This window comes from Bufo bufo, chromosome 2, assembly GCF_905171765.1.
Source record: "Bufo bufo chromosome 2, aBufBuf1.1, whole genome shotgun sequence".
NCBI classification, from domain to species: domain Eukaryota; kingdom Metazoa; phylum Chordata; class Amphibia; order Anura; family Bufonidae; genus Bufo; species Bufo bufo.
The window spans coordinates 517,501,399-517,527,651 of record NC_053390.1 but is presented as its reverse complement, the minus strand read 5'-3'; the positions used below and the strand labels follow the sequence as shown (position 1 = coordinate 517,527,651).

General features: G+C 41.4%; 1 protein-coding gene across 3 annotated transcripts in view; it reads right to left on the bottom strand.

Annotated features, from left to right (window-relative positions):
- Window positions 1-2,648: 2,648 nt before the first annotated feature.
- Window positions 2,649-26,253, bottom strand: part of SH2D4A (SH2 domain containing 4A) — a 141,984-nt gene continuing 118,379 nt past the window's right edge. For all 3 annotated transcript variants that reach the window (XM_040417901.1, XM_040417902.1, XM_040417900.1), the window contains 3 exons: window positions 19,648-19,787; window positions 14,551-14,771; window positions 2,649-3,064 (listed from right to left, as the gene is read on the bottom strand). In XM_040417901.1, coding sequence (XP_040273835.1) covers window positions 2,972-3,064; window positions 14,551-14,771; window positions 19,648-19,787 — 454 coding nt within the window. In that variant the 3' untranslated portion in view covers window positions 2,649-2,971. The remainder of the gene's footprint in view (window positions 3,065-14,550; window positions 14,772-19,647; window positions 19,788-26,253) is intronic.

Below are 26,253 nucleotides of genomic sequence, written 5' to 3'. Positions count from 1 at the left end.
TGTGCATGTAAGTTTGTATACAAAGATAGCTGTCATCATCAGAATCAGATCTGCAGGGGTGCGGGCTGCGCTCTCCTGCACTTTGCAGGCTCCATTCTAAGGATAGGTGCGGGTCCCAGAGGTGGGACCTGCACCTATCAGCCATTGGGGGCATATCCTAGATGACCCTATGTCCAAAATGGGCCAACCCCTTTAATTAAGAGGGTATAGGTGAGGATATGTCAGAATAGTGTGAGTTTCTTCTCCTCTGTTGTAGCTTCCTTCCTTCTTTGGAACATGTACCTACCACTTTATGCATGATTGGCTTTAACAGCTTTCTCTGTATGTACTTCTGGACTGTGTTGTCGTTTCATAATCTCACCACCCAATGGACTGGGGTGCCTAGGGCCGACCAGTAAAATTCATTCTGGGAGCCCGCTCTAAAGCTATATGCAAATATCTGCTCACAGATGGTTGATTATGAGGGTCCCAATAAGTCATCACAGCCACTTGATACATTTATATTAATAAACTAGGTAGTTTGTTAAATAATTTACCCAGTTTCTTATATGCACATACTGTAGGTTGGCTGAGATGCTATATGTTGCCCATCTCTATGTAGTGCAGTCAGTCTACTTTGCCATGTGCCACTAACTCCAATAGTATTTTTTGAAAAATAATAAAAATAAATTTGAATGAAAAATACTTTAAGGCAGGATGGAATTTGAGTTTGTTTCCTTGCATGATAACGGGTTGAACTGGATTTGGTTGTCAAATTTTTTAACCTTACTATACAGTACTTCTGTCTTACATTGTGCAAGACCTTAAAAACCTTTATTAAATAATGATGGTCCACAGGGAAACAAAGTTTTCTTCTTGATATTGATGTACAGTTTTCAAAGTATGTTACACTATGATGTGGGCAATTTACAGTACCAGTAGTCAAGTTTGGACACACCTTTTCTTTCCAGGTTTTTATTTTATTTTATATATTATAGATTCATATTGAAGACATAAATATGATGTAGGAACACACATAGAATCAGTAAACAAAAAAGTGTAAAACAAACCAGAAGATGTTTTATATTTAAAATTCTTTAAAAAAAAGGGGGCTACTTTGAAGAATCTATCCATATATGTTCCTTCATTGTTTATATCTGCACTGTGAATCTCCAATGTACAAAATAAAAAAATAAAAAACAAGAAAAAACATGGATTGAGAAGGTGTGTCCAAGCTTTTGACTTGCATTGAGTATATCAAAGTTCAAGAAGTGGACTTCGACACGAATTTCAGGGAAAATTCTATTTGCCTCAAAGCCAAATTACCACCTAAAATGGTGGTAATAAGAAAAATTCATACTCCCCTCATTCAATTGCTCGTGAAGAGTCTGACGTGGACATCTTGATTGAAGATTCCACACGAAATCTCGTGAATGGTGACATGATGTCACCACAACGGCCAGTAATCAAGATGGCCGCGACATACTCTTTGTAATCTAATGGATAAGGTGAGTATTTCAATTTTTTTTAACAGATTAATGCCTCACAGCGCTCAATGGTCACCTCAGATGCTGTGATCAGCGATGAACGTGGAATCTGAAGGGTTAAATGACTGGGGCGGCACAATTGCCGTTTCCCGTCATTGCGCCCGCTACTCACAAAGTAAAGCACTTTGTGACAAAGTAATTGGTCACAAAGCGAATTTCTTTATGAAATTCGACAAAGCAACCAAATTGAATTTTTGAGAACTTCGCTCATCTCTACTTTTGACTATTACAGTGTATTGTATGTTCATGATATGACAGTATTATGCAAGAATGTCAGGAAATGTTCTGGGCAGGCTATGGTAATACTGATGCTTGAAGGTGTATTACCGTTTCAGAAATATTCTGCAGTATTGTATAATGAAAAGACGTCTGCAGACATTTAATGGAAATTTTCACTGTATAGTCCAATGGCATATAAAAAAAATCTGTCCTATTCATGTGAAAGACACATAGGTGCATGGCTTTAAAATACTGCTCTGATGCACATACTGTAATAGTCCATCTGCTTGTATGTCCATCATGCCTATCATACATTTGCATCCCCTGGAAGTACACAATGAGGGTTCTTATGAAATGACAACCAAATTACAGAAAAAAGACTTGTAAATTGTTCAAAACAGTTCATTATACAGTAGATAAGATTTATACTTCTTTAAACATAAAAACAAAGTCGACATACTGGTGATATTTAATAAAATGTTCAAAAACTCATTATGGTTTAGATTAGAGATGAGCAAATTTCATGTTATGAAATTTGTTCACGTTTAGTTTGGTGGTAAAAGCAGAATTGCGTTATGGATTCCGTTACCATGGACCATAACGCAATTCTATGAAGGAATGCATAACGGAATGCCTTTAGAGGCATTCCGTCATAATAGAAGTCTATGGCCTGCATAACGGATCCGTCCGTTTCCGTTAAGCAGGAGAGGACTCCCCTGCATAACGGAAATGGGACGGATGCGTTTTGCAGGCCATAGACTTCTACTATGACGGAATGAATTACGGAATGCTTCTAAAGGCATTCCGTTATGCATTCTGTCATAGAATTGCGTTATGGTCCGTGGTAACGAAATCCATAACGCAATTCTGCTTTTACCACTAGACGAAGCATGAACCAATTTCAAAATATGAAATTCGCTCATCTCTAGTTCATATTTAAAAAAAGCACAGTGGCTAACGTACACAATATACGACTCTGTAACTTTTAGTGTTAATTTTACCAAGCCTCAAGGACCTGTTGTAATAAAGTCTTCAAATTTTATGTACATATTTTTCAACCTCACTACAAATTGATTTTTCACATATTTCCCAGATGAGCTTCGGATTCCTTTTACAAGCACCATAATTTCGTGACCTGTTTCTGTACAAAGCTGTAGAGATGACAAGGTGCATAAATGAATTAATTTGTTCTAGGCAGTGAATCATTAGCGTAAAAGTCCAGCTCTTCACTCAATGAGGTCACTGTAATCACAACTGTTCTTCAGCTGGCCACAAGGGTACAGTAGAAGCTCCTTTCCCAGTGATGTTATAGGTTCTGTCTGTAGAAAAAGTAAATGAAGATAAAGATGTTGGTGATCTTTAGTGACACTGTACTTTCAGTAAACTTTTGATATGTCACATGTTATATTAAAAGTTTAAATCATTGGGGGTCTGGGGTGCTGATACCACCAGTGATCTCTAGAATGAGGGGAGAGAAACGCTCGCTTAAAGTTTTCTCTCTCCTCGCTGCAGGACAGGAAATAATACAGACTCAATAGAAAATCTATGGGCCTGTCTTGTTCCTGTTTCATGCAATGAGGAGAGAGTGAGTGCTAAGTGAGCGCTTCTCTCCCCTCGTTCTATAGATCAGTAGGGGCCTCAGCGCACAGACTCCACCTGAACTAAGCTTTTGATATGTCCTTATGATGTATCAAAAGTTTACTAAAGGTGTAATTACTGAAATAATGGACCACACACACACATAGAAATGGACCACACACATAGAAATGCTCTTTTTAACATCTCACATCATACACATTATATTGGGAGCATTGTAAAAGATGTGACAATGCTTTAATGTAAAACCTACATACTGTCAGTATAGCAGATGTGTGTATGGGAACAGTAAATGTACTGTATGTTAAGGCTCCTTCACTGCTTCGTATTTTAAGCATTTATTTATTTTAATGTTCATGATTATGGCTTACAGCTAATGAAAACCCAAAAGTTAGTATCTCAAAAAATTAGAGTATTGTAAAAAGTTCAATATTGTACACTCATGGCGTCACACTCTAATAAGCTGATCAACACAAAACACCTATGCATGTTTCCTAAGCCTTTAAATGGTCCATTAGTCTGGTTCATTAGGCTACACAATCATGGGGAAGACTGCTGACTTGACAGTTGCCCAGAAGAAGTCATTGACACCATTCACAAGAAGCTGGCTGTTCACACAGTGCTGTATCTAAGCATATTCATGGAAAGTTGAGTGGAATGAAAAAGTGTGGTAGAAAAAGGTGCACAAGCAACATGGATAACCGCAGTCTTGAAAGGATTGTCAAGAAAAAGTCGCTCAAAAATTTGGGGGAAACTCACAAGAAGTGGACTGTGCTTAAAGAGCAACCACACACAGACGTATCCAGGACATGGGCTACAACTGTTGCTTTCCTTGTGTCAAGCCACTTATGACCCAGAGGCAACATCAGAAGCATTTTACCTGGGCTATAGAGAAAAAGAACTGTACTGTTGCTCAGTGGTCCAAAGTCCTGTTTTCAGTTGAAAGTAAATTTAGTTTTTTATTTGGAAATCAAGGTCCCAGAGTCTGGTGGAAGAGTGGAGAGGCACACAGTCCAAGTTTCTTGAGGTCCAGTGTGAAGTTTTAACAGTCAGTGATGGTATGGGAAGCCATGTCATCTGCTGGTGTTGGTCCACTGTCTTATATCAAGTCCAAAGTAAGCAAATGGTATCACTGTGCCTCATTGGCCAGGAAACTCTCTTGACCTAAACCCCATAAAGAATCTATGGGATATTGTCAAGAAGAAGATAAGAGACACTAGAACCAGCAATGTAGATGAGCTGAAGGCTGCTATCAAAGCAACCCGGGCTTCCATAACACCTCAGCAGTGCCACAGGCTAATCGCCTCCATGCCACGCTGCACTGATGAAGTAATTAATGCAAAAGGAGCCCCAGCCAAGTATTAAGTGCAGATACTGCACATACTTTCAGTAGGACAGCATTTCTGTCTTAAAATCATTTTATTATAATATTCTAATTTTCTGATATATTGAGTCTTAGGTTTTTATTAGCTGTAAACTATAATCATCAACAGTAAAAGAAGTAAACTCTTGAAATAGATCACTCCATGTGTAATGAATCTATATAATATATGCGTAAAAAACAATCAGACTGGCTCACAGTATTTTTGCATTTATTAAAATTACTTTATTGACCCAATACAATGTTACACATATCCTAGTTAATTGTCAACATAACAGCATATATAAATAGGTACTTTAAATGCGGAGCTCTCGCATATACCTAAATGACAGGAGTACTCCAAATATGACCTCTGGTTTTGCTATGTGGTGTCCGTCTGCTACGTATTGAGATAGAATATCTCTAGTGTTCAGATAGTTTATCTGTTGATTTGCCTTGATCTAAACATAAATTGTTCAGCCACTATTCCGTTAGCGGTCGCTGATAGATAGTCTCAGCAACTATGTTGCTTAATATTGCGGTTAGTTTCCTACCTCCTGCCACGAGGTAGTCACTCTGCTCGTTCTTCGCGGCGTCTCACGTGATCCGACCAGAGAGTGGTTTGCTGGTCGGTGATGGTATCCACCTGCGCCGATCGAAGTAGCGGAAGTTGATGTAGCAGAGCCGCGCCGGTGTATTCGGCAAAGACGTCAATATTAGCACACCAATAAGTCAGTCCACTATAATGGTATTATACCGCTTGCACCGCTTGAGATTATGGCTGATATCGTGCTCACCCTTTTCAAACTGCATCCAGATGAGATGGTCAAGGCAAAAATCTTTTAAAAAAAAGATGAAAGCAGAAACAAAAATAACGCACCACTAGCTGGGTCAGGTTCACACTAGTTCGCACTAGACGCGTTTCGGAACCGTAGTTCCTTCCTCAGTAGGCAAATGTGTAATGCTGGATGTGGACAAACTAGACACGTCTTTATATCCCCTATTGGGTCAATTAGAAAATATGGTCTGGATTCCTGATTATGCAGCTGCCGGTCATTTGCAGACTGCATTCTCCTGAATCCCTCTTTAGACCAAAAGTGCTTATATAAATATATAATAGTTTAATAAATCATGAATATAAACAATATATAATACGAAGATATATATAAAAATACATATAAAATACAAAATCTATAAAAATGACAAAATCTATAAAAATGATGTTATACATATTATAAATGGATCTCAAGTTCATGAATCTGTATGTACTGATGGCGTGGATCTGTGAACATCAGCGGAATGGGGAGAGGGGGGGAGGGCCGCAGGGAAAGCCAGCGTGTCGCTGAATAGCCCAACACTGGCTATCCATGTGGACCTGCCCACCTCTCCTATAAGAAGCCGAAGATTTCAATCTCCGAGTTCAATCCTAGGGGCATTAGAGATCCAAATTCAAAAATCTTCTTGGATTCTTGTCTGGACATTTTTGCTAAAAAATCACCCCCTCTCCAGTCTTGTTTGACTGATTGGATGGCACAAAAACTCATCTTGCTGGGATCTCCTGTGTGGTGTAATTTAAAATGTTTTGACAGGGGATGTGTTTCTGACTGTTTTTTAATATTGTTGATATGTTCTGCGATCCTAGTTTTAAATACTCTTTTTGTACGCCCTATATATTGTTTTGGGCATGGGCATTGGATGACATAGATGACTGCTTTACTATTACATGACAGAATTTCTTTAATTTCCCACTTGAAATTATTGGACGTTGATGTTATAATTTTTGTATTTCTATCAAAATGTGTCTGTCTGCAATTTTGACAGCAGCCACATCTGAAAAAACCTTTCAGGTTGGACCATGGAGTTATCATTGGTTCCATGATCTTCTTTCGTATTGTCGGAGCTACCTGGAGTCCTAAATTAGGAGCGCGGGTATAGACTATTGGGGGATTAGCTGGAAGTGTGGGACCCAAAGTTTTATCACCTTTTAATAGATGCCAATGTTTATATATAATGTTATTCACCATCCGATAGTCTTTATTGAATGGTAGAATAATTTTGGCCATTATATCATCTTCTTGGGTGGTATTGGATGTTTCCTTGGATTTAAAAAAGGAAGTTCTATCCAATTGTCTCACTTTTCCTATTGCATCCTCCAATAGTCCATTGGAGTACTCTTTAGCCAGGAATTGCATTTTCATTTGTTCTGCCTCTACCTCAAACTGATCTTGTTCAGTACAATTGCGTTTTAGGCGTCTGAACTGAGAAAAAGGGACATTCAGAAGCCACCTAGGGAGGTGGCAGCTTGTACTTAAAATAAAACTATTTTTGGCTACATCTTTTTGGTACGTACTACAAACAAAAGTTTCCTGTTTTTTGTGTATATGTAGGTCCAAAAATTCAACTGTTTGAGGATTGATATTTGCTGTAAACTTCAGATTGAGCTCATTATCACTGATCTCTTGTATGAACTGTAATAATGTAGCGTGTGGACCTCTCCACACTAATAAAATGTCATCGATATAGCGCCGCCATAGGACCAGGTCCGCCCCGAGTCTGGGAGTGATGGTATCCTGTTCCCATGCTGCCATAAATAAATTGGCATAACTCGGGGCGAACCTGGTACCCATGGCGGTGCCAGTAGTTTGTAAATAATATCTGGACTCAAACTGGAAGTAATTGTGACTCAGCACAAAACTGATCCCATCCAGTATGAATTGCAATTGTTCTGTAGCTAGATTATCTTTCTGCGATAAGATTTTGGATATTGCTTGTATACCCTGACTGTGATTGATACATATTTTCCAAAAGAGCAACAACTGTTGACATATCCCCAAGATACGAAGGGGTGTCTCTGACATAGGGCTGGAGGAACCTGTCTAAATATTGAGACAAGTTCGATGTTAGTGATCCTATGCCAGAGACAATTGGTCTTCCAGGAGGGTTGACCGAATCCTTATGTATCTTGGGGATACAATAAAATATAGGCAATCTTTTCTGGGTGCCCAAAATGAAATTGTACTCTGTTTCATTCAAAATCCCTTGTTCCTTTGCTTTGTTACATAATAGTAATAGTTTTTTATTATATCCAACTAGAGGGTCCTCACATAATTGTGTATATGTTGTGGTGTCAGATAGCTGTCTCAAACATTCTTTGTTATACATTTCGGTGTCAAGGATCACAATTGCCCCTCCTTTATCGGCTGGGCGTATTGTTACCTCTAAATCTTTCTGTAGTTCCTTTATAGCCTTAATTTCTTGTTGGGAAAGGTTAGTATTAGCTTTTTGTTTTGGATTGAGTCTTCTCAAATCTGCCTCTACTGCCCCTCTAAATGTGATCATTTCATTACTCAATTCCTGTTTAGGATACATTTTGGATCTGAGTTTCACATCAACATGCTGATATTCTGGTGATATTTGGTTTAATTGATGGGAATCGTTCCTCATATAATACTTTCTACAGCATAGTTTTTTAATGTATTTTTCAATGCCGATGTAAGAATCTAATTTACTGAGCTTCGTGCTAGGGGCAAATTTTAAACCTTTTGATAATAGTGACTTTTGTGAATGGGTTAATTCTTTTGTGCTTAAATTGATTATATTATCTCCTGTGATTTGCCTATTTTTTGCTTCGGACCCTCGTTTATTTCTACTTCTTCGTGTTCTCTTTTTCGTGTAGTTGTGTTCTGTAGTGAAAAAACATTGTGTATTTGTGCTTGGGCTGTGAAAATTTTTGGACGCATATTCAGTGCTGGGTCTGACTTCTGTGTTTCTACTTCTAACTCCTTGTGTGGGACTGATGAAAGGTGTGTTTCCTTGGATAGGGAAAATGACCAAGGAATGATTGACTTGGGTGTGGTTGACTTGGGTGTGGTTGACTTGGGTGTGGCTGATGTTCACAGATCCACGCCATCAGTACATACAGATCCATGAACTTGAGATCCATTTATAATATGTATAACATCATTTTTATAGATTTTGTCATTTTTATAGATTTTGTATTTTATATGTATCTTCGTATTATATATTGTTTATATTCATGATTTATTAAACTATTATATATTTATATAAGCACTTTTGGTCTAAAGAGGGATTCAGGAGAATGCAGTCTGCAAATGACCGGCAGCTGCATAATCAGGAATCCAGACCATATTTTCTAATTGACCCAATAGGGGATATAAAGACGTGTCTAGTTTGTCCACATCCAGCATTACACATTTGCCTACTGAGGAAGGAACTACGGTTCCGAAACGCGTCTAGTGCGAACTAGTGTGAACCTGACCCAGCTAGTGGTGCGTTATTTTTGTTTCTGCTTTCATCTTTTTTTAAAAAGATTTTTGCCTTGACCATCTCATCTGGATGCAGTTTGAAAAGGGTGAGCACGATATCAGCCATAATCTCAAGCGGTGCAAGCGGTATAATACCATTATAGTGGACTGACTTATTGGTGTGCTAATATTGACGTCTTTGCCGAATACACCGGCGCGGCTCTGCTACATCAACTTCCGCTACTTCGATCGGCGCAGGTGGATACCATCACCGACCAGCAAAGCACTCTCTGGTTGGATCACGTGAGACGCCGCGAAGAACGAGCAGAGTGACTACCTCGTGGCAGGAGGTAGGAAACTAACCGCAATATTAAGCAACATAGTTGCTGAGACTATCTATCAGCGACCGCTAACGGAATAGTGGCTGAACAATTTATGTTTAGATCAAGGCAAATCAACAGATAAACTATCTGAACACTAGAGATATTCTATCTCAATACGTAGCAGACGGACACCACATAGCAAAACCAGAGGTCATATTTGGAGTACTCCTGTCATTTAGGTATATGCGAGAGCTCCGCATTTACAGTACCTATTTATATATGCTGTTATGTTGACAATTAACTAGGATATGTGTAACATTGTATTGGGTCATTAAAGTAATTTTAATAAATGCAAAAATACTGTGAGCCAGTCTGATTGTTTTTTACGGATTTACTTGGTTTTCAGTTGGTAACTGAAAGACTGGGCTCCAGTAGGTTGCTGGTGCAGCTTCTCTATATTGTTATATATAATATATGAGTTTCACTTTCTGAATTGAATGACTGAAATAAATAGACTTTTCGATGATATTCTAATTTATTGAGATGCACCTGTATTTTCATTTAAGAAAATATGATATTATAGCAGGATTTAAACTAGTTGCTATAGAAAGTACTTTGACTATGGGAAGGCAAAATTAATTTTCATAATTATGACCCAATTTTATTATTCTATGGCTTAAAAAAAAATAAAGTAGTTGTTAACATCCATGGGCCTTTCCGGCACAATAAATTATTGATTTCTTTCATTAAGATGAATATGTGTTTTCGCATTTGGAAAATATCATCCAATAAGTGTTCAATAAATAGTGTACATTTCCAGTGACAAGCTGAGTGTCACGGATGATATAGCAGATAGCTGGAAGTTATAGATAAACATCCGACTGGCTTGATCCCAAACTAAGGAGCATAAAGGTGACCCCTGTAAAACCCTAAGAGCTCACCCTGACTGCTAAGCACATACAAAAGGTCTCAGAGGTAGACGATTGCATGCCCTCGTACCTAGACTGTGTGACACCTGAAAACCCTATAATAGTGAGGGGACACGACCACCGGCTCCCTGCACTTAATACGGAGGGAGTCAGGTTCACCTAGAATCAAGCCAGCAAAGAAACACAATACAAGAAAGGACTTATCTGAACAAGCAGTAACAGAAGTCTCCAGCAGTGATCACTTCAATCCAGGAAGTAGTATAAACCGCAAAGTGAGGCAGTATGGGAGGGAATATAAAGGGAGGCAATTAGTGTAAATAGGTGACAGCTGGGAGAAGGAAAGGCGATGACAAAGTGAAACCAAAACAAAGAACATGCAAGAGGTACAGAAGAACGTCTGCCAGACCTTCTCAGAGAGCTGGCGGTGACACTGAGAGGGCGCAGGGGTGCTGTGTATTAATGAGATTTAAAGGGCTTCTGTCACCCCACTAAACTCTTTTTTTTTTCTGGGGTACTTATAATCCCTATACTGCGATTTATCCATACATAATGTAATTAATCATTTTGGTTCAGTAGATACTGCAAAAAACGCACTTTTATAATATGCAAATTACCTGTCTACCAGCAAGTAGGGCGGTTACTTGCTGGTAGCAGCCGCATCCTCCTCTCATAAAGACGCCCCCGCCTCATGTTGATTGACAGGGCCAGCGGACGCGCTCGTTCTCTGCTGGCCCTGTCTGCATTAAAAATCTGGCGCCGGCGCCGTACCTGTCTTCAGTCGGCGCAGGCGCACTGAGGGGAGGACGCTCGCTCGGCCGCTCCATTCTCAATGCGCCTGTGCCGGTGACGTCACATTTACACCCGGCGCAGGCGCACTGAGGAAGGAGCGGCCGACAGGGCCAGCAGAGAACGAGCGCGTCCGCTGGCCCTGTCAATCAACATGAGGAGGGGGCGTCTTTATGAGAAGAGGATGCGGCTGCTACCAGCAAGTAGCCGCCCTACTTGCTGGTAGACAGGTAATTTGCATATTATAAAAGTACGTTTTTTGCAGTATCTACTGAACCAAAATGATTAGTTACATTATGTATGGATAAATCGCAGTATAGGGATTATAAGTACCCCAAAAAAAAGTGGGGTGACAGAAGCCCTTTAAAGGGATTGTTCACCGCTGGGGGTCTTTCTGGTAGATCTCCTCAGCATGGCCAGACCTGCAGAGGGAATCATACTTAGCTGATCCCCATGGCTGGGTTTCAGTCTCTTTGCTTCCCCACTGCATCTGCAGATTGCTGGTCTCCCCATGTCAACATCCAGTTTGACGCAGGTCATGTGGCAACTGCAGCTAATGACTGCCCAGCTAGTGACGTGTCCCCCATGCATCAGTGACATGATGCATGGGAGACACGTCAACACTGTGACCAGTCATTGGTGCAGCGACCATGTGACCCATGCAAACTGTGACTGAGACAAGGAGACATCATCTACGTCTAGAGGAAAGAAGGTTTCTCCTTTAACATAGATGGGGATTCTTTGCTGTAAGAGCAGTGAGACTTTGAAACTCTCTGCCTGAGGAGGTGGTGATGGTGAGTACAATAAAGGAATTCAAGAGGGGCCTCAATGTATTTCTGGAGTGTAATAATATTACAGGTTATAGTTATTAGATTTCTGGAGATGGGTCGTTGATCCAGGGAGTTATTCTGATTGCACAACTTGAAAAAGCCTATAGAATAAAATTCATTCCTTTATTGCATAAACAGCATTAAAAATGCACATCCACAGTATCCTCTGACGACAAGCGGTTTTAATTATAGACCATACTTACCGTACCATAAACATTTTATTTGTGTTCATCATCATATTTCATTAATAGGGTCATGATTAAGACTGCTTGTGGGTCAAACCACATCAGAGGACACTGAGGATGTGCGTTTTTTTTAATGCTGTTTATGCAAGAAAGGATTGAATTTAATTCTACATGCGGGATTCTTCCCCCTTTTTCAAGTTGTCCATTACTAAGGACATGAACAAGCTGTTAATCCGTGCAGTGATCTCATTGATGATTTTTGAAAATATGGTGCTGGATTGCTTCTTCTGTATACTAAGTTATTCTGATTACCTGATTGGATTTGTGAAGGAATGTTTCTCCTAAAATGAGGAAAATCGGCTTCCAACTCATGGAGGTTTTTTTTGCCTTCCTCTGAATAAAATTTGCATGATAATAGGTTGAACTGGATAAACATATGTAATTTTTCAGCCTTTATAAATTATGTTACTATGTAAACTAGATGTTGATGCAGGGAGACCAGCAATCTGCAGAAGTAGTGGAGATGTGATGGAGCCCGAAACCCACGGGCGGGTATTAGGTAAGTATAATTCCACAGGTCTAAGGGTGGGAAAGGGTCTCCTAGAAAGGCCCCTAGAGGTGAACAACTTCTTTAAATCTCTCTGGTGAAATGCAAGTCTTTCATCATGACCCATCTGCACCCTCAGAGCTTGACACCGGAAACATACTCTATCTGTTGAACACTTATTGGATGATATTTTTTAAATGTGAAATAACTGTTCATCTTAATGAAAGAAATGAATAATTTATAGTCTGGAAACATTTTATATTAATTAACCTGATCTTCCCGCTATTAAAAGGAAAATTTTAAAGATTGTTTGTGTCACAAAACAGGACTTTTTGGGGTTTCTTGACCAAAGATTTTGTGACATTTGCATTTTTACTTTGCTCACTCCATTTTTGCAAAGCGTGTGGGAAAGTAGACGTGGTTAGAAGATTTAAGATAGATTCATCAACTGTGACTTTACATAGTTTATAAGGCTGAAAAAAAGACATCTACTTCAGACTTAAAAAAAAAAAAGTAAAAAAAAAGCTGCAGTCTTTCTCTAGTGAAGATAAAGAAGAAACTGGAGTGACATCTCCAATCAGAAGTATTAGGGTATTTTCACACTTGCGTTTTTCCTTTTCCGGCATAGAGTTCCGGTATAGAGCCCCTAGAACGGAAAAGAACTGATCAGGCATATCCCCATGCATTCTGAATAAAGAGTAATTCGTTCAGGATGCATCAGGATGTCTTCAGTTCAGTCTTTTTGACTGATCAGGACAGACATAAAAACGCAGCATGCTACGGGTTTATCTCCGGTCAAAAAGCTGAACAGTTGCCTGAATACCATAGAAATGTATTAGTGCCAGATCCGGCATTCAAAATACCGGAATGCAGAACCCGTCCTTCCGGTCTGCGCATGCGCAGACCAAAAAAAATGTGGAAAATAAATAAATGCCAGATCCGTTTTTCCAGATGACACCGGAAAGACGGATCCTGCATTTCAATGCATTTGTAAGACGGATCAGGATCCTGATCAGTCTTACTAATGCCATCAGTTTGTATACGTTTTTTTGACGGATCCGGCAGGCAGTTCCAGTGACGTAACTGCTTGCCGGATCACTCTTCTGCAAGTGTCAAAGTGCCCTTAGGGGGTCATTTACTAAAAACTGGTGTTTTGCATGCAACCAGTTTATTAGGAGGCGCAGGCCTCTAAATAAATTTGTCGTATCTGTGAGGTCTGTGTGCCAGAAACTGAAACCTACTCCAGCCAAGAGCTGGCATAGCTTTTAGTTTTAATTTACACTAGATTCCTGGCAGAAATTATATTAAAGGGGTTCTGCACTTTGTTTAAACTGATGATCTATCCTCTGGATATCCTTCCGCCGATCAGCTGTTTGAGAAGGCAGCGGCCCTCCAGCAGCGCCGCGGCCTTCTCACTGTTTACAGCATGCCCAGTGACTTCACGACTAGTATCACTGGCCTGGGCGCGGCTAAGCTCAGTTCCCTTAAATGGTGCTTAGCCCCGCCCAGGCCAGTTGATACAAGTGAAGTCACTCGGCCAGCGGTAAACAGTGAGAAGGCCGCTGCCTTCTCAAACAGCTGATCGGCGGGGTCCCGGGTGTTGGACCCCCGCCGATCAGAAGCTGATGATCTATCCAGAGGATAGATCATCAGTTTAAACAAAGTGCAGAACCCCTTTAAATGGGTCAGGATGAGGTGGCCCGCATCTTTCCACTAAGCTCTTCCCACAAGAGCAGCGTAAAACATTAAAAGTTTCCAACATTTTTGTAGAAAATTCAATCTTTGCCAAATGTTGCCCATTTTTATGCCAAAAACACCTTTGTATATAAACCTCTTAGACTTAAAAATGCTTAACATTTTTTCAAACATCCTGTGATATTTGATACATTTGGTGCAAATGATTGTAACGCGGAGTCGCAAAAATGACTTTAGAAATTTTCCTCATAATAAATCTCTATCTATGTTTGTAATACAATTGTCTTACCTTGTGGTACTCAACAAGGTCAGCCAGAGTGCCATACTGAATCTGATCTACTCCCAATAAAAAATATGATGTGCCAGAAGCATCTATGAGAAAGTGCATGTATCCGTCTTTAGAGCGGTAGGAGAGAACGTAGCCGTGGATCTTTTCACTTACGCGGAGCAGAAAGCTTCCTGGTACTTGGTTCTTTAATAAGTCCTCTGACTCAGCTCTAGATATAATACCTGTTATCAGTAAAGAAGAGCATTTTTTATTTTACAATGAAAAATAGATATATACATAGATAGATATAGATATAATATAGATTCCAGCATCTGTATACATTTGATAGAAATCCACTAGGTGTCACCATATTGTAACTGTATTGTGTGCCTACAGCTAAGACTACAACTCATCCCGCAAAAATCAAACCCTCACAAATTCACAATCTTCATTGATGGAAAAATAAAAATTGGTCTTTCTTTGCCCCTCGCCTAATTTCTTCTATTTTTGCTAATTTACCACATTTCAAAATGTTTCAGATCACCCAACAAATTTTAATATAAGACAACACAAGAAAAATAAGATTTCAGGTTTTAAATGATCATTCCATTTATTGACGATAAAGATTAAGTCAAAAACCTACAGTAACCGCCCATTTAAAACTAATAACTGGTTGTGCCAGTACATTTGCGATAACTTGTGAAGTCTTTTACGTTGCTGTGGGGGGATTGTGGCCCACTCTTTGCAGAATTGTTTTAACTTGGCGATATTGTACAGTTTTTGATCATGAACTGCCTGTTTAAGGTCTTACCACAGCATCTAAATGAGATTCACTTCAGGACTTTGACTTAGCCACAGCTGTGGTTTCTGACAGGTTTTAATTGCAGTTTTTTAATCAATGGCTGTTTACTTCAATGCAAAACTGTATTCTCGGCTCCTGGTTTTGGCGTGGAAGTTTTTGCGGTCATCTAGATGATTCTTGGCAAATGTGAAGCAAGCCTTTGAGTTCTTTTTGGTCAACAGTAGTTCTTTGCAACTCTCCTATGCATGTCATTTTTGCTGAGTGTCTTTCTTAGGCCTCCTGCACACGAACGTATTTTTTTGCGGTCCGCAAAAACGGGTCCCGTTTTCCCGTGATCCGTGACCGTTTTTTCGTCCGTGGGTCTTCCTTGATTTTTGGAGGATCCACGGACATGAAAAAAAAGTCGTTTTGGTGTCCGCCTGGCCGTGCGGAGCCAAACGGATCCGTCCTGAATTACAATGCAAGTCAATGGGGACGGATCCGTTTGACGTTGACACAATATGGTGCAATTTCAAACGGATCCGTCCCCATTGACTTTCAATGTAAAGTCTGGAGTCCCTTTTATACCATCAGATCGGAGTTTTCTCCAATCCGATGGTATATTTTAACTTGAAGCGTCCCCATCACCATGGGAACGCCTCTATGTTAGAATATACTGTCGGATATGAGTTAGATCGTGAAACCTCATTTCCGACAGTATATTCTAACACAGAGGCGTTCCCATGGTGATGGGGACGCTTCTAGTTAGAATATACTACAAACTGTGTACATGACTGCCCCCTGCTGCCTAGCAGCATCCGATCTCTTACAGGGGGCCGTGATCAGCACAATTAACCCCTCAGGTGCCGCACCTGAAGGGGTTAATTGTACTATCATATCCCCCTGTAAGAGATCAGGGCTGCCAGGCAGCAGGGGGCAGACCCCCCCCCCCCCCCCCAGTTTGAATATCATTGGTGGCCAGTGCGGCCCCCCCCCCCCCCTTCCTCCCTCTATTGTAATAATTCGTTGGTGGCACAGTGTGCGCCCCCCCCCCTTCCTCCCTCTATTGTAATAAATCGTTGGTGGCACAGTGTGCGCCCCCCATTGGCCCCCCCTCCCTCTATAGCATTAACAACATTGGTGGCCAGTGTGCGGCCTCCCATCTCCCCCCCCCCCTTCCCCCCAGATCATTGGTGGCAGCGGGTTACTAGCAATAGTACAATAGTAAAAGATTCATACTTACCTGCTGCTGGCTGCTGCTGCGATGTTCGTGTCCGGCCGGGAGCTCCTCCTACTAGTAAGTGACAGTTCATTTAGCAATGCGCCGCACAGACCCTGTCACTTACCAGTAGGTGGAGCTCCCGGCCGGACACGAACATCGCAGCAGCAGCCAGCAGCAGGTAAGTATGAATCTTCTACTATTGTACTATTGCTAAGTAACCATGGCAACCAGGACTGTAGTAGCGTCCCGGTTGCCATGGTTACCGATCGGAGCCCCAGCGATTAAACTGGGACTCCGATCGGAACTCCGCTGCCACCAATGATGGGGGGGGGGGGGGGAGATGGGAGGCCGCACACTGGCCACCAATGTTGTTAATGCTATAGAGGGAGGGGGGGCCGATGGGGGGCGCACACTGTGCCACCAACGAATTATTACAATAGAGGGAGGGGGGGGGGGCGCACACTGTGCCACCAAAAATTATTACAATGGAGGGAGGGGGGGGGGCCGCACTGGCCACCAATGATATTCAAACTGGGGAGGGGGGGAGGGTCTGCCCCCTGCTGCCTGGCAGCCCTGATCTCTTACAGGGGGCCGTGATCAGCACAATTAACCCCTTCAGGTGCCGCACCTGAAGGGGTTAATTGTGCTGATCACGGCCCCCTGTAAGAGATCGGGTGCTGCCAGGCAGCAGGGGGCAGTCTTGTACACAGTTTGTAGTGTATTCTAACTAGAAGCGTCCACATCACCATGGGAACGCTTCTGTGTTAGAATATACTGTCGGTTCTGAGTTTTCACGAAGTGAAAACTCAGCTTTGAAAAAGCTTTTATGCAGACGGATCTTCGGATCCGTCTGTATAAAAACTAACCTACGGCCACGGATCACGGACACGGATGCCAATCTTGTGTGCATCCGTGTTCTTTCACGGACCCATTGACTTGAATGGGTCCGTGAACCGTTGGCCGTGAAAAAAATAGGACAGGTCATATTTTTTTCACGGCCAGGAAACGGATGCGGCTGCCAAACGGTGCACTCTCCGTTTTTTCCACGGACCCATTGAAAGTCAATGGGTCCGCGAAAAAAAACGGAAAACAGCACAACGGCCATGGATGCACACAACGGTCGTGTGCATGAGGCCTTAGGCCTCTTTCACATGACCGTTTTTTTTTTTCCGTTTACAGACGTTTTTTGCGTTCCGTATACAGTCCGTATACGGAACCATTCATTTAAATGGTTCCGCAAAAAAAACAGAATGTACTCCGTATGCATTCTGTTTCCATATTCCCGTTTTTCCGTTCTGTTGAAAGATAGAACATGTCCTATTATTGCCCGCAAATCACTTTTCGAGGCTCCATTCAAGTCAAAAAAAAGGAACACATACGGAAATGCATCCGTATGTCTTCCGTATCCGTTCCGTTTTTGCAGAACCATCTATTGAAAATGTTATGCCCATCCCAATTTTTTCTATGTGATTACTGTATACTGTATATGCCATACGGAAAAACGGAACAGAAACGAAAACACAACGGAAACAAAAAACGGAACAACGGTTGTGTGAAAGAGGCGTTATTGTGGAGTCATGCACATTGTCCTTAACTGAGGCATTTGAGGACTTTAGATGTTCGTCTGGGTTCTTTGTGATGTCCTGGATGAATCATTCATCTGCTTTTGGATAAATCTTGGTAGGCCAGCCTCTCTTGGGAAGGCTCACCACTGTTTCAAGTTTTGTACTTTTCTGGAAATGGCTCTCACTGTGGTTCAATGTAGTCCGAGAGCCTTAGGAATAACTAACCACTTTCAGACTGGTAAATTCCAATTACTTTGTTTCGCTTATGTGTTTGAATCTCTTTAGATTATGGAATTATGTCCTGCTTTTTGAGATCTTTTAGCCTGCTTCACGTTGCCAGACGAGTTCTATTTAAGTGACTTTTAGCAAGCCTGGAGGTAATTATGCCTGGGTGTGGCTAGTGAAACTGGTTGATTTAGCAGCTAAAAGGACAAGTTCTTGTTCACATAGGGCCAGGTAGGTCCAAACATCATTTTTCCTTCAGTAAATGAAGTCATCATTTAGAAACAGCATTTTGTTGATTACATGCATTTTGATCATCTGGAACATTCAAGTGTGTCAAATATGCAAAATAGAAGAAACTGGGAAGGGAAAAATACTTTCTCACAGCATTATATACAGCAGGCAGACAAGGTCCTTAATACTGCCCATTTAAGGCTGCTCACTAATTGATCAGGCATCTAAATGTCTTTTATTGCCGAGCATTCTGGAGAGAAGTCACTACTTCTGTCTTCTCTGTTCTCATGTACACATTGCTCTATGAGTGCTCTGTATGGAATAGCACTGCTACCACTTGAGCTGGGCTGATTTCCCCCGTAACTGGACTGCTGTGATGTACAGACTATAAAAAGTTAAAAAAAAAATATAAAAAAAAAAATAAATACACACAAAATGATCCTAATAATAATTGTCCCAGTGCTTGACCTGACAGAATTACCATTTACAGACATGTAGTACATCTAAACTAATGAAATATGATGAACGCAAATAAAACATATAGGGTAGGATAAGTAGGGTAACATGATTACTAGAAAAATTTATTAGAATGTAAATTATAAACCTAAATGTTCTTAAAGGAAAATGGAAATTGTTATAAAATTATAAAAAAGAAACCTGCAGTGACCACAAAAAAGATCATACAAAAAGTACATCGATAGCCCAATAACTATAAAAGTTATATCCATTAAGCTAATGTGTATTATAGATGGCTGCAGGAGCCAAGTGGCTTTAAAGGGGTTGTCCAAGTGTGTACAAGTGATAGCCTATACTCAGAATATGACCAACAGGAGGATGATACCTGCAGTAGCTCCAGTGCCGGAACTTGATGCTGGAACTACACAGCTTCGTCCATTGTGTGGTGGACAGAGCTGGTCACTGCAGAACTACTTCTATTCACAATGGACATAGCTGGTTAGTCCTGTCACTGAGTTCCACCACTGGAGCTACTGCAGAACAGCTGATCTGACAGTCATGGCCTATCCTGAGGATAAGCCATCAGGTGTAAAGGGTTAGACAACCCTTTAAAGACAGTATCTGTAACCACTGCTTACCATGAAACCAAGGTGCCATGCAGGTTCCACTTCTGTCCCATCCTGCCTGCAGAGGAAGCTGCTCTTCTTTAAACCATTTGATTATATTCTCACGAGTGCTGCTGGAGTTTACTCTTCTTATGCCCTGCCTCCTCTCTGATCTAAACGATATAAAAGTAGACATTACTAATACTTGACTGGATAACAGTCTACCCAAAGAATTATTTTTTAATTGACAAAGTGACCCATAGAATTACTGTACCATTGTCATTTCACCACTACTGTATTTCTTTGTCATACAGTCAAATGATTACAAATAACACAATACTAAAGGGGGCCAGTAATGTTCTTTTGTAATGACCCAGAGTGGGCATTACCACCTCCTTTGTACCCCCACTATCTTGGTTGGCGCATCCTGCGTCATTTCTGATATTTTATGTAATTTCCTGCAATGTGTGTATATGAATTTCCTTGCCAATGTTATGTTAACATGTAATGTGCCTGGTTCACCAGCAGGTGGCAGAAACATCGGCAGTGTTAGTTTCCCTGGAGAGGAACCTTCTAGTTTCCTTCCAGCCCTCTTTAGAGAGGGAAGAGTTAGTTAGTAAGTGTGCAGTCTAGCCTACCCCCTCCTGGGGAAAGGTTATGTGTTGGCTAGCAGAGCACTGTCTCAGCCTCTGAAGTCTACATGGTTTCTTGTCCCCTCCTGGGCTTGCATTGCCTTCATCCAAGCTGAAGCTAGAGCTTGAGGTACTCAAAGCCAGAACAAGAAGTTCCTAGGATTAAAGTAAGAGACAGATTACAGACAGCTAACCTAAGTTCCAGCAGAAGAGGAAAAGTTCCTATTTACTCCAGCTAGCATAGCAGAGCTGAGATTGTTGCAGAGAAGCGCTTGCCTGCCATTTAAGTCAATACCTGCTGATGACCAAGATAACAGTTGGAAACTGTTTGGATTACCGTTTATGCCAAGTAAAGCTGTGTTCAACGTTACTACAAGTCTGGACTCCATTTATTCTACTTATTTATCATCCAAGTTCAACTACCCTTTTTGCACTGCTTCGGACTACATCACATCTAGGATCCAAGGATATCTAGGTAGGAACACCGTGACACGTGTATACAACATCTACAGAGACATTGTAGGCTACTCTACACCACTCTGGCAATCCTACCCCGGGTACCAACATTACCATCTACAAAGGGGACTCCATGTCCTCATTGCTTAACTGCAACTGGCATCACATTTACTTGCTCTATAAGAGGGACATATTTCGTAGAAACCTCCTAAGGGGCAAGGGATACCCCAGACGCCCTTCACCGTCGGCCCTTTGCACTTTCAAAGAACGATCTTTCATCCCCGGACAATCTTTCTTTTAAAGGAAGCTTTTTTTGTCCAACTATCTCCCAATACCCAATACCCTAGCACTGGTCCCTTTAGTACAATGCCCTGGATACATGGTCAAGAGGCAGTTTTAACAATATCCATATCCTTAGGATGCTGATGCAGTTCAAGCCTATGATGGACCTTGCCCTATCGCTGCGTCTTTGGATGCCAACACCATGCAGGGGATGTCAGCATGTCATTATGCATTTTTCATGTACTCACTGTAGGGGTAATACTTGTTCCTAGTATAAGTGGTATACTTTGATATACTGTATACTGTTTGCATATTGTTTTAGGGGGAGGACATACTGTATGTTTTGTGGTCTGTGACCATAATCTTTTAACGCAGAAATTCTTAAAAATGTCAGACCACTATCCGACGCTGCAGGCATAGAAATCAGTCCTTGAGAGGAGTAAGATTCTTTTTATTATAGTTAACGCGTTTCAAGGGCAAAGGGCCCCCTTCGTCAGGACAATATACTGACGAAGGGGGCCCTTTGCCCTTGAAACGCATTGACTATAATAAAAAGAATCTTACTCATCTCAAGGACTGATTTCTATGCCTGCAGCGCCGGATAGTGGTCTGACATTTTTAAGAATTTCTGCATATCTATTTCCCTGGAACCATTTGGACAGGAAAAGACCCAGGCAGCAGCACGGCATCCCCTAATGCTGGTGGGGAAATATACCAGCTAAGGCACATCCAGCTGTTGTGACTTTTCACAACAGAATCCGGTAAGCGAAATACGCACCATAATTTTATATTTTCTATAAGGCGGTACCACACATGAGGCGCTGTGTTTTTTGTCTTTTCTCCTTTCCATAATCTTTTAACGCTCTGGCAAGAGCATTGTGATGTGACGAGATTTAGGCTGCACAAACCAGCGAGAAAGCAACTGCTGTACAGTTTATGGAGGCAACGGGGCCGATTTATGAAACCGTCTAAAAGAAAACCAATCACAGAGCAGCTTTCATTTTAACAGAACAGTTTAAGCAATGAAAACTGTGCTGTGATTGGTTGCTATGGGCAGCAGACACAGTTTTTCTCTTAGGCCTCTTTCACACGGGCGTTGCGAGAAAAGGTGTGGGTGCGTTGCGGGAACATGCGCGATTTTTCCGCGCAAGTGCAAAACATTGTAATGCGTTTTGTACGCGTGTGAGAAAAATCGGCATGTTTGGTACCCAAACCCGAACTTTTTCACAGAAGTTCGGGCTTGGGATCAGTGTTCTGTAGATTGTATTATTTTCCCTTCTAACATGGTTATAAGGGAAAATAATAGCATTCTGAATACAAAATGCATAGTACAATAGCGCTGGAGGGGTTAAAAATAAATAAATAATAATTTAACTCACCTTAATCCACTTGATCGCGCAGCCCGGCTTCTCTTCTGCCTTCTTCTTTGCTGTGTGCAGGAAAAGAACCTGTGGTGACGTCACTCCGGTCATCACATGGTCCGTCACATGATCTTTTACCATGGTGATGGATCATCTGATGACCGGAGTGACGTCACCACAGGTCCTTTTCCTGCACACAGCAAAGAAGAAGACAGAAGAGAAGCCGGGCTGCGCGATCAAGTGGATTAAGGTGAGTTAAAAAATTTTTTTAATTTTTTTTAACCCCTCCAGCCCTATTGTACTATGCATTCAGAATGCTATTATTTTCCCTTATAACCATGTTATAAGGGAAAATAATAATGATCAGGTCTCCATCCCGATCGTCTCCTAGCAACCGTGCGTGAAAATCGCACCGCATCCGCACTTGCTTGCGGATGCTTGCGATTTTCATGCAACCCCATTCATTTCTATGCGGCCTGCGTTACGTGAAAAACGCACAAAGAGGAGCATGCTGTGATTTTCACGCAACGCACAAGTGATGCGTGAAAATCACCGCTCGTGTGCACAGCCCCATAGAAATGAATGGGTCAGGATTCAGTGCGGGTGCAATGCGTTCAACTCACGCATCGCATCCGCGCGGAATACTCGCCCGTGTGAAAGGGGCCTTAGACAGTTTCCTAAATCTTCCATTGTGTTTACAGCATATGGTCAGATTATTAGTGTACACTATATAGTGCCATTATTTATATGTATAGTATATGGCTGCATTATTCATGTTGAATAAGCCCATGTCCCCACTCGTTTGATATATACACAGATTTGAAAAAGGAAGATATTATTTGTACCAGGACCTATAGGCATTTTGCTTTGCCTTTGGCAAAGTGGTCTTACTGCAGTTGAAGGGGTTGGTCCCTTTATGTTGCTAGTTGCACATGAGCTGGTAACAGTACATACATGCATTATTATACTATCAGCACTGGGACAGACTGCGCATGTGCCAGTTCCCCTCTCCATCCCCGGTATAACAGAATGGAGGCCGCTGATGGTGGGATCCTCAATCAGCGGCCATGTTCCCAGCACAGAGCCAGCTCGCAGGTCGGGAGGCTTGCCTGTAAACATTAACTTTTCTATTAACCCCTTAGTGACCAGTCTGTTTTGGGCCTTACTGACCAAGCGTTTTCTCCCTTTTTTCATTGTCACGTTCTAAGAGCTATAATTTTTTAATTTTTCCGTCTATATAGCTTTGTGAGGGATTGTTTTTTGCGGAACAAGTTGTAGTTTTAAATGGCGACATATTGGGGTACACATAACTTTCTGATTAACTTTTATTAACTCTTTCTGCGAGGGAGATAGGAAAAACGGCAATACTGCCACAGGGTTTTTACGTTATAAATTTTACGGCGTTCATTTTTCTATATAAATAACATAATATCTTTTTTCTCTGGGTCAGTACGATTACAGTGATACCAAATACATATAGTTATTTTTACATTTTACTACTTTTTTGCAAAAAAAACCTTTTTTTTTTTAAAGAAAAAAATGTTTTTGCATTGACGCTTCCCAAGATCCAAGAACTTTTTTATTATTCTTTTTATGGAGTTGTATGAGAGCTTGATTTATGCAGGACGACTTTTATTTTTCATTGGTGTCATGTTGGAGTAAATGGCACTTTTTGATTGCCTGTTATTACATTTTTCAGTGGCAATTAAGAATAAATGAGCAATTCTGACTTTTTATTAAATGTTTTTTTTTTTATGGCGTTCACCGTAGGGGATAATTTACGTGATATTTATGTAGTCTGGGTCATTACGAATGCAGCAAAACCAAACATATGATGGAATTTTTTTTTTATTGAAAAACGTATTATCAATGAGAAAAAAAGCTTAATTTTTTTAATGGGATTAGATTATTATTTTTTTTAAACTTTTTTTTACCACTTAGTAGTCCCACAAGGGGACTATAACATTCAGCTTTTTGATTGATTTTGAAATGCAATGCATTATTCCTGTAGTGCATTGCATTTTAATGTCAGTGCTATTCTGACATTGACCAGCAGGCTGCGCCAGAGAGGTGCAGCCTGCTGGAAATTACTAAAGGCTCATCTAGGGCCTACACGAGACCCCAGCCAGCCTTCACACACATCGGCACCCACGATCGCATTTGCGGGGTGCCAATGGGAGATAGAGGGAGTCCGCTCCTTCTGTCAACACTTTACCTGCGGCGGGCGCCATGTAAAGTGTTAAACAGCCCAGATCGGCACTCCTGCCGGTCCGGGCTGTTAGAGAAGAGCTGCGTCTCTCATGTGAGAGATGGGCCCCTGCTCCCTGCTGCATGGGGGACCAGTGCAGCGCTTAGACTGGGCCACCATAAAAAAGCAGAGGCCCAGCCTAAGGCCCCTTAGTGACGTAAAAAAGGCGTATGGGTGGTCACTAAGGGGTTAAAATTCCAGACATCAATGCTGATAGTTTAAAGGGGTATTCTGGTTACCATAAATACACTGCGTGCAGAATTATTAGGCAAATGAGTATTTTGACCACATCATCCTCTTTATGCATGTTGTCTTACTCCAAGCTGTATAGGCTCGAAAGCCTACTACCAATTAAGCATATTAGGTGATGTGCATCTCTGTAATGAGAAGGGGTGTGGTCTAATGACATCAACACCCTATATCAGGTGTGCATAATTATTAGGCAACTTCCTTTCCTTTGGCAAAATGGGTCAAAAGAAGGATTTGACAGGCTCAGAAAAGTCAAAAATAGTGAGATATCTTGCAGAGGGATGCAGCACTCTTAAAATTGCATAGCTTCTGAAGCGTGATCATCGAACAATCAAGCGTTTCATTCAAAATAGTCAACAGGGTCGCAAGAAGCGTGTGGAAAAACCAAGGCGCAAAATAACTGCCCATGAACTGAGAAAAGTCAAGCGTGCAGCTGCCAAGATGCCACTTGCCACCAGTTTGGCCATATTTCAGAGCTGCAACATCACTGGAGTGCCCAAAAGCACAAGGTGTGCAATACTCAGAGACATGGCCAAGGTAAGAAAGGCTGAAAGACGACCACCACTGAACAAGACACACAAGCTGAAACGTCAAGACTGGGCCAAGAAATATCTCAAGACTGATTTTTCTAAGGTTTTATGGACTGATGAAATGAGAGTGAGTCTTGATGGGCCAGATGGATGGGCCCGTGGCTGGATTGGTAAAGGGCAGACAGCTCCAGTCCGACTCAGACGCCAGCAAGGTGGAGGTGGAGTACTGGTTTGGGCTGGTATCATCAAAGATGAGCTTGTGGGGCCTTTTCGGGTTGAGGATGGAGTCAAGCTCAACTCCCAGTCCTACTGCCAGTTTCTGGAAGACACCTTCTTCAAGCAGTGGTACAGGAAGAAGTCTGCATCCTTCAAGAAAAACATGATTTTCATGCAGGACAATGCTCCATCACACGCGTCCAAGTACTCCACAGCGTGGCTGGCAAGAAAGGGTATAAAAGAAGAAAATCTAATGACATGGCCTCCTTGTTCACCTGATCTGAACCCCATTGAGAACCTGTGGTCCATCATCAAATTGGAGATTTACAAGGAGGGAAAACAGTACACCTCTCTGAACAGTGTCTGGGAGGCTGTGGTTGCTGCTGCACGCAATGTTGATGGTGAACAGATCAAAACACTGACAGAATCCATGGATGGCAGGCTTTTGAGTGTCCTTGCAAAGAAAGGTGGCTATATTGGTCACTGATTTGTTTTTGTTTTGTTTTTGAATGTCAGAAATGTATATTTGTGAATGTTGAGATGTTATATTGGTTTCACTGGTAAAAATAAATAATTGAAATGGGTATATATTTGTTTTTTGTTAAGTTGCCTAATAATTATGCACAGTAATAGTCACCTGCACACACAGATATCCCCCTAAAATA